The sequence below is a fragment of the Sinocyclocheilus anshuiensis genome, unplaced genomic scaffold (assembly GCF_001515605.1).
Source record: "Sinocyclocheilus anshuiensis isolate Anshui unplaced genomic scaffold, SAMN03320099.WGS_v1.1 scaffold320, whole genome shotgun sequence".
Taxonomy (NCBI): domain Eukaryota; kingdom Metazoa; phylum Chordata; class Actinopteri; order Cypriniformes; family Cyprinidae; genus Sinocyclocheilus; species Sinocyclocheilus anshuiensis.
In genome coordinates this window covers 409,466-419,931 of record NW_015554092.1, presented here as the reverse complement: position 1 = coordinate 419,931, position 10,466 = coordinate 409,466, and the positions used below count along the sequence as shown (strand labels likewise).

The 10,466-nt window shown below is 32.3% G+C and overlaps 1 protein-coding gene across 1 annotated transcript in view; it reads left to right on the top strand.

Annotated features, from left to right (window-relative positions):
• The window catches only part of LOC107669276 (uncharacterized protein KIAA2026-like), a 68,828-nt gene that overhangs the window by 11,100 nt on the left and 47,262 nt on the right, over positions 1-10,466 (top strand). Inside the window, exons 2-3 of the mRNA XM_016461453.1 lie at positions 5,025-5,336; positions 7,023-7,285. Coding sequence (XP_016316939.1) covers positions 5,025-5,336; positions 7,023-7,285 — 575 coding nt within the window. The remainder of the gene's footprint in view (positions 1-5,024; positions 5,337-7,022; positions 7,286-10,466) is intronic.

Genomic DNA, 10,466 nt, shown 5'->3' with positions numbered 1-10,466 from the left:
CCAGAATTCCACACTAGGCTCTGCAGTGGCGTACATTCCCCTGCTCAGCTAGTTTGATTTTCCGTCTTTGTTGGAAGGAAAAGCACACGCTTTGACTCTCACACGTGCATTTTTGCAGCTCAAGAATGCACAAATATCATGCACACACACAAACTCTGAATCACGGCTGTATTTGAGCTTGTGAAGCGCTCTGGTGATTTACATAACCATCATGCCGTTGTGCTTCGCTCAAAATGGCGCGGCGTTAGCCAGACCAGAGCTGCAAATGGAGGATCTTCAGAGCTGTTGATAAGCGTTCATTTCACACACTTTAATGAAAGTTTGGGTCATTCGTGTTTTATCCTGTGTGTGTGTGTTTGTGTGTGTGTGTGTGTGTGTGTGTGTGTGTGTGTGTGTGTGTGTGTGTGTGTGTGAGGAAAGGACGGCTGCTGTTGAGAGGAGAACGTTGTCATTTTGCCGGTGTGTGTGTGTTGAGCTTAAAGCTTGTGCGTCACTCTGTTAGACAGAGATGAAGAGGTGCTTTAGCCACACACACACACACACACACACACGTGATTGTGTTCTGTTAATGATTATATAAACACTCTTCTCATACAGCTTCACATAAAGCTCATAAATGCAGCGTCTGCTTCGTTAGACGTGTTTGCTGTTGCATGTAGTTAGTGTTAGTTAATTAAACAAACCCTCTTAAGACCTGTTCACATCAATTATAACAAGAGCTATAATGATAACTGTAACATCTATAATGATAACTGTAACAAGAACTGTAACGATAACTATAATAATAACTGTAACAATAACTAATGATAACTGTAACAATAACTGTAACGATAACTAATGATAACGTAACAAGAACTATGATAACTTTAATGATAACTATAACAAGAACTAGACTATAATGATAACTGTAACAAGAACTATAATGATAACTAACAATAACTGTGATGATAACTAACAATAACTGTAAAATATACAATGATAACTGTAACAAAAACTGTAATGATAACTGTAACAAGAACTATAATGATAACTAACAATAACTGTGATGATAACTGTAACAATAGCAGTAACATCTATAATGATAACTGTAACAAGAACGGTAATGATAACTGTAACAATAGCTGTAAAATATATAATGATAACTGTAACAATAGCTGTAACATCTATAATAATAACTGTAAAATATATAATGATAACTGTAATAAGAACTGTAACGATAACTGTAACAAGAACTATAATGATAACTAACAATAACTGTGATGATAACTGTAACAATAGCTGTAAAATATATAATGATAACTGTAACAAAAACTGTAATGATAACTGTAACAAGAACTATAATGATAACTAACAATAACTGTGATGATAACTGTAACATCAATAATGATAACTGTAAAATATATAATGATAACTGTAACAAAAACTGTAATGATAACTGTAACAAGAACTATAATGATAACTAACAATAACTGATGATAACTAACAATAACTGTAAAATATATAATGATAACTGTAACAAGAACTGTAACGATAACTAATGATAACTGTAACAAGAACTATAATGATAACTAACAATAACTGTGATGATAACTGTAACATCAATAATGATAACTGTAAAATATATAATGATAACTGTAACAAGAACTGTAACATCTATAATGATAACTGTAAGAAGAACTGTAACATCTATAATGATAACTGTCACAGTAACTGTAACATCTATAATGATAACTAACAAGAACTGTAACATCTATAATGATAACTGTAACAAGAACTGTAACATCTATAATGATAACTGTCACAGTAACTGTAACAAGAAAGAACTGTAAGGATAACTATAATGATAACTAAAATTATAACTGTAACACTATATTTAACAATAACTGTAACCAAAACTAAAACAATAATGATAACTAACATATCTGTAACAACAATAAATAAATATAATGTTAATCATAATGAGAACTATAACTATGCTGATAACTGTAATGATTACTGTATAACAATAGATTTATCACCGCACTGTTCTTTTAACCCTCTTTTCCTTTTATTCTAATGTAGAATCTTAATAATTTTAATTTTAAATTCAGTTTAAACAATTTATCCTTTTTCATTTTTTACTTTTATTGTATATGTTATAATGTTTAAATATTTCTTATACAACTTTTTATAATTATTATTTTTTTAATTTTCTGTAAGCCACTTTGAATTACCTCTGTGTATGAAGTGTGCTATATAAATAAACTTACCTTGCCTAATGATAATTATCATAATAACTATAACAATAACTGCAATGAGAATTTTAACTGTAAAGCTAACTATAACTATAATAATAACTATAACAAAAAAATGTATACCTTTATAAGTATCACTAAAAATAACTGAAACAGTAAGTGTATCAATAACAATAATGATAATTGTAACGATAACTATAATGATAACTTCAACGATAACTATAACTAATGATAACTGTATCTTTAGTAATAACATTTTAACTGTAATAATACCTATAGTGATAACTATAATAATAACTATAACAAAAAATATGATACCTTTATAAGTATCACTAAAAATAACTGAAACAGTAAGTGTATCAATAACTGTAATGATAATTGTAACTAACTATAACTGTAACAATAACTATAATGATAACTTCAACGATAACTATAACTAATGCTAACTGTAACTTTAGTAATAACATTTTAACTGTAATAATACCTATAGTGATAACTATAATGTTAACTGCAACTATAACTAACAATAACTGAAACGATAACTTTAATGATAATTGTAGCGTTATATTAGCATTCACACCAGCGGATGATAACGTTGTGTTCATTATAAGCATGCTGCAGTTTTGTCGTCTGTCGCTTTAAATGCTCGAAGCTCGTTAAAGTCGTTGGATTCTGATTGGCTGTCAGTGTTTTTATAGTTTATCGGCTGGAAATACTCAGTTATATCGTTCCTGTGGAATACCTCACTCTGATTGGTCAGTTGCCTCACTCTGATTGGTCCGTTGCCTCACTCTGATTGGTCCATTGCCTCACTCTGATTGGTCCGTTGCCTCACTCTGATTGGTCCATTGCCTCACTCTGATTGGTCCGTTGCCTCACTCTGATTGGTCCATTGCCTCACTCTGATTGGTCCGTTGCCTCACTTGCCTCCACTCTGATTGGTCCGTTGCCTCACTCTGATTGGTCCGTTGCCTCACTCTGATTGGTCCGTTGCCTCTACTCTGATTGGTCCGTTGCCTCACTCTGATTGGCCAGAGCGAGTGATTTGTGGGAAACACATGTGAGTAATGGAAGCGTGTGAGTTTGGAGATGTTTCTGTCCGCTTCGCGTCGGATTATTTTGTTCTGTGAACGTTGTGAGTGAATGATCTGGAATCTGGACGGGAAAGCAAACATGAGCCACAGCTGAGTAATTTCCCATCAGGCCTTTCTCATTCCCAATTTCTGCTGAAGTCCACTGGTGGAGACGGTCTTTCATTTTCATGACAATGTCAGAGCTTTTAGGATTAACACTGCTTTTCTCCTGTGTCTTGGGCTCACAGAGAACAACAGAAGAAATTAGATTTTGCTTAAACAAAATGAAGCCTAATTTAGGACTACGAAGAGTTTTTGCAGTATTTTCATCACAATTAAACACAACATGTGACCCTGCAGCACAAAAGCAACTTTAAAGGTGATTTTCTCAATATTTAGATTTTTTTGCACCCTCAGATTCCAGATTTTCAAATATCGTCCTATCCTAACAAACCATACATCAATGTTAAGCTTGTTTATTCAGCTTTCAGATGATGCATAAATCTCAATCTCAAAAAAATGATGCTTATGACTGGTTTTGTGCTCCAGGGTCACACATCATGAATGTTTGTGGCAGGTCCTGTAGTCTCTGTCGCTCCTGCAGACGCGCTTCATCCCATCGTTTCTCCTCCACTCAGAGTTTATCGTCGAGTCGAGGCTTTAACACCAGCGTCAGTCGAGCCGATCGAAAGCGCACAGCAACGCTTCCGTCACGATCTTTCTTAAGCGTTGGTCTTTGGGTTTTCTCAGCGGTGTGGACTCCGACAGCCTTCTCGTTTTCTCTCCATCATGCATAATAAAGCGTGAGTGTTGGCTGTGACGGGAGAACAGGAAACACATCTAACACCTCTGATTCTCATGCTAATGAGACGAACCGGCCAATCCGCCGCTGATATTTCACGCCCGCACACATCCGTGCAAATTACAATTGTGTGTTCGTGCGAGTGTGTGTGTGTGCAATGGATCCTGGTTGGTTGCACACACACACACACACACACACACACACACACACACATGCGTGCACACGGTTGCACTAGAGCCGTCATCACTATTCTAGCATTTCTTTATTTCTTTATTTGCGCTGGCATCCGCTGCAGCACAAAATGGCTTGGCTGCTGTTTGTGATCGTCTCAAGAGTTGCTCTGCCCCGATAACACACAAACACGACAGATAAACACAGAACTAATCTGAAATACAGGGATTTTTTTGTGTGCTTTAGTTTGTGAGTGTGTGTGTGTGTGTGTGTGTGTGTGTTTGTGTGTGTGTGTGTGTATAAATACACACATTATAATAATAATAAATAGTTTTTTATGATTTTGCTCACCAAAGTTGCATTTATTTGATCAAAAATACTGTAAAATTGTGAAATATTATTCTAATGTAAATAAGCTGTTTTCTATGTGAATATCTATTAAACTGTAATTTATTTCTGTGATGCGCAGCTGTATTTTCAGCATCATTACTCCAGTCTTCAGTGCTAATAATCGGAAATATTTCTCGAGCAGCAAATCAGCATATTAGAATGATTTCTGAAGATCATGTGACACTGATCTTAATTATTAAAAATCTTAATTATTCCAAACTCCTGACTGATAGTGTACGATCAATACATAAATATAATAAAATTGCATACAATAGTTGTACATTTTATATAATGAAATGTTATAATGTTTATTTTGCATAACTAATAATTAATATTTGACATGGTTTTTTGTAGATGGAAGATGGTCAGACGCTCTTTGATTATAACGTCGGTCTTAACGACATCGTTCAGCTTCTCATTCGCTCGCAGACGGATGCGCCAGACAGCCCCTCCCCCAACAGCGATGAGGGCGTGGCCTGTGCCGTAGCCCCGCCCACCACATCATCTGCCCCCGCCTCAGCCACACCCACCACAACAGTCGTTTCCCCGGCAACCGTCGCCAACAGCAACGGAAACGGGTCCAAACCCTGCAGCCCGGAGCCGGAGAGCCAGCCGTCCACATCCAGCCGGACGCTGCTCCTCGATCCCGGGATCGGACTCTTCAGAGTAAGAACAATACTGTTTGCATGCTAACTCTATGTGACTGTTAGAGACAGAGCGACACGCGTCATAATCTGAAAACAATCCAACGATCTCCATTGACTCTGTATTGCGGTGTGGGCGTGGCCTAAATGCGCTCTGTCTCTATAGTTTCCAAAAAACTTCAGGGATTATTCTATGAAATAATTGTAGCATCGGTCATGCCTGACTCTTTACTCGTTACTCCTTAGATGGTAGGCAAATTATACAGTTTATGGTGAATTATTGTGTGTATTTTTAAAATATTATTGTTTTTATATTACTTCTAAAATACTATATTATTAAAATATTATTTTAATAATAACAATATTTTAAAATATTATTTTCGTTTTAATATTGTTTTGAAATAATTTTTTTGTTATTATTTATCACATTGTTTTTTTATTAATTTAATCTAACAGGGTAATTGTACTAAATGTACACATTAAATTGAAAGTGCTACAAAACAATTTTATATGCATTAATCATAGCAATAAGTTTGTAATATTATTTAATATTTACATGAGTCGGGTAGAAATTCTAACATTTGGAATTATTATTATTATTATTATTATTAATGGCAATATAATTAATAATCAAAAATATTATTTTAGTTTTTATATTATGATTTTTATATTTATTATTATTTTTTATTACATTGTTTTTTATTAATTTAATTTAAAATGTATTAATTACATTAAAATTAACACATTGGATTTCTACATGCCATAAAATATTATATGCATTAATAATAACAATAATAAAGGTAATCTCTTTATTATCCATTTACCATTTATTTATCTATTTATTACCATTCATTATTTATTACCTTTATTATCATTTATTAACAATAATGGCAATAACATTAATAATCAAAAACATCATTTTAGTTTTCATATTATGATTTTTATATTTTTTATTGTTTTTATCACATTGTTTTTCATTAATTTAATTTAACATTAATTAATTGCATTAACATTAACTCGTTAAATTGCTACATGCTATAAAACATTATGTGCATTAATAATAACAATAATAAATGTAATCTCTTTATTATCCTTTAATATTTAGTATTTACCAAAAGTGTTAATTCTGACATTTGGAGTAATAATAATAGTAGTAATAATAACAATAGAGTTATATAATAATGATAATTATTATTATTATTAGTTTAATAATTATAATAATAATTATTATTATTATAGAATTTTTTTTTTATTTTTATTTTTTATTTATGATAGTTATTATTATTATTATTATTATTATTATATGTGACCCTGCAGCACAAAAGCAGTGTTAAGTCGCTGGGGTATATTTGTAGCAATAGCCAACAATACATTGTATGGGTCAAAATTATAGATTTTCCTTTAATGCCAAAAATCATTAGGATATTAAGTAAAGATCATGTTCCATGAAGATATTTTGTACATTTCCTACCGTAAATATATCAAAACTTAATTTTTGATTAGTAATATGCATGGCTAAGAACTTCATTTGGACAACTTTAAAGATGATTTTCTCAATATTTAGATTTTTTTGCACCCTCAGATACCAGATTTTCAAATATCGTCCTATCCTAACAAACCATACATCAATGGAAAGCTTATTTATTCAGCTTTCAGACTGGTTGTGTGCTCCAGGGTCAAGCACTCTAACAGTAGCTGTGTTGTTCAGGTGAATGAGTTAGTGGACTGCAGGGACGTCAGCATCGGCGCCTGGTTCGAAGGCGTGATTGAGAAGGTCTCTCCTGCATCTAAAGGACAGAACGGCAGAGTCGGCCGACCCAGCAAACGCACTAACAACAAGCTGGAGTCTGAGCCTTCATCCTCATCATCCTCATCATCCAGGGACACTCACAGCACAGCGCTACACTCGGACCAACCATCCACGTCCCAAACGGATCCGCCGCACGTCTCCTACCACATTAAATATGAAGAGTAAGTGCATCATGGGAAGGAAGGCTCGTTGTTTTTCCCTGCTTGTCTGGATGTTCGTTTCTAAAGCGCTGTTTGGCACTGGATTGCTTTATTGCTGTGAGGAGGTGCATGATGGGATGCGTTCTGAATGCGGTAAGTGTATCGATTCCAAGAGCAATGCATGCTGGGAAACCGATGCTGATTGGGAGCTCATGCTGATCCGAGAACAGCGTTTGTGCTCAGGTCACATGGTTTGTGTTGATGATTCATGTTTGTTGTTTATGTTGTTTTTTTTAAAATCTGGGTTCAGTTTTAAATATACTAATAATATACTAATATATTCTTTATTAATGTATTCTACTAATATATTGTTTTCTTTTTATTGATTATACAATTAACAAAAAAGGCCTCTAACACTCCTCTGTTGCTCTTTTGTTGGGTTTGATTGCTTCTGTTGTCCTCATTTGGATAAAAGCGTCTGCTAAATGACTAAATGTAAATGTACTAATATTATATATTATTTAAAATAATATAAAATATATTATTAAAATATATATATTTTATATATATTTTTTGCATATAAATAAATCAAATTAAACATAATTAAAAAAATAATATTATTTAAATAATATATAATGATATATTTATTTTATTTTATTTATTTTTTATTTATTTAAATAAAATAATAATATATAATATAATATATAATTATTATTGAAATATTATATAATATTATATATTTAAATGCTAAAAGCCAAAACCGTGAAAATGGACGTCATATTTTTTTTTTTTACATTTTGTTCCCCACAAGTATTGTTTTTATTTAAAAATTATTATTATTATTATTATTTGCATTTATTTGTCTTAGGTTTTTAACATAATTAAATAAGCATGTTTAAATGATAATATTGCTTATTTTTATTTAAATGTTAAAAACCTTCAAACATGTAATCTGACATTTTTTATTCTGTCCCCCAACAGCTATTGTTCTTTTATATCTATATTAATATGTAAATATTTACAATTATTTGTATATATGTTTTTTTTTTTTTACATATAAGTAGATAAAATAAAACATGTTAAATATGAAGAGTAAGTGCATCATGGGAAGGAAGGCTCGTTGTTTTTCCCTGCTTGTCTGGATGTTCGTTTCTAAAGCGCTGTTTGGCACTGGATTGCTTTATTGCTGTGAGGAGGTGCATGATGGGATGCGTTCTGAATGCGGTAAGTGTATCGATTCCAAGAGCAATGCATGCTGGGAAACCGATGCTGATTGGGAGCTCATGCTGATCCGAGAACAGCGTTTGTGCTCAGGTCACATGGTTTGTGTTGATGATTCATGTTTGTTGTTTATGTTGTTTTTTTTAAAATCTGGGTTCAGTTTTAAATATACTAATAATATACTAATATATTCTTTATTAATGTATTCTACTAATATATTGTTTTCTTTTTATTGATTATACAATTAACAAAAAAGGCCTCTAACACTCCTCTGTTGCTCTTTTGTTGGGTTTGATTGCTTCTGTTGTCCTCATTTGGATAAAAGCGTCTGCTAAATGACTAAATAAATAAATAAATAAATAAAACTATGCATACCAACCCGATCTCTAGAGTTGGGAGATATGCTTAATTGTCATATTGTCCTATCGTCAGCCTGTGAGATCGCCGATACACGCATCCAAGATGTAGGTGACTTTGTTTCTTCAGTAGAACACAGATTATGATTTTTAAGTCCAGCAAACATCACATTTTCATTTTTGGATGAACTATCCCTTTAAATGCTAAAAACTAAAACTATGTTTTATTTTGTCTCCACTATTGTTTTGTTTTTTTAAAACGATTTGTCTTTGGTTTTTAACACAAATAAAACATGTTCAAATTATATTTGTTGGTGGATGAGGAGACCCCCCTCACAATGTAAAGCACTTTGAGTGCCTAGAAAAGCACTATATAAATGTAATGAGTTATTATTCATTAGTATTATATTATTTATTTATGTTTTATGTTTAAAAAAAACCTAAAAACATGCAAACTGACATCATTCCCCTCCCCCTCCCACAACAACTGTTGTTTTTTAATATTTATATTAATATTAAAATGTTTACAATTATTTGTCTTTGGTTTTTTAGCATTTCAGTAAAATAAAACCTGTTTAAACAGTATTATTTGTTAGTTTGTTTAAATGCTAAAAAACTAATATCGTGTAAATTGACATTTGCAATATTTAAAATATTAAAATATTTAATTTTAAAAATAAATATTTAAAATATTATATTATTATATTAAGCATTTAAAATATTTTAAGAATTTTTTTGTCTTAGGTTTGTAGCATTTAAATAAAACATGCTTAACTAACATTTTTAATGCTAAAAATCTTAAAACAAAATTGATATCACATATGTGTTTGATTGTGTTCAGATGGTCTCTATGTCTAAATATTAAATGTCACAGATTAATATTTACTCAGTAATGCACTATTTTGTAAAAAGGGGTCAAAATGGCAATTTTCACCTGAGATTCAGAGCCAAATTACAGGAGGTTAAAAATGACGTCAGAAAGATGGCAGCATCGTAATGTTATTTTTACACAGAGATTGGTTGCTTTATTAGTCAAATCTGTTGACTTCAGCAATCTTTGTTGCATTATGAGCCAATGGTGAGCATTCAAAAATGGGGAAAGAGCACTTACCCCATATCTCTGGTTCTGAACGATGTAGGGCCTTAAAAAATAATACTTCTTGAGTTATAGGCACACAAACTTCAAGGGTATGTTCAATGCAGTTGTTTTGACAGAAGGAAACAAGATACATTTCTAGTTTCAACATTATTTATTCTTCAGACTTTCCTCTTTAAAAGAAAATAAGTATCATATTTTTGCAAAGTGACCCACATTTGGTTTTTGACCATTGACAATGTGTACATTTTAACAATTTACTCCTGGAGCCATATTGAAATTCCAATATCTCTGGAACCGAACCATATAGGGCCTTAAAAATGAAGATGCCAAAAGAGAAGTTTGTTAAGACCCAATATCTAAAAGGGCATTAAGATATATTTAATACTTCTTGAGTTACAGGCCTGCAAACTTTGGAGAAAAAGCTTGAAAAGTGCTGTCACACCATCACTTCCTGTCTGACTTGTGAGATTTATTGCATTACACTTTATTATGTGTGAGTGTGAGTGTGAGTGTGAGTGTGTGTGTG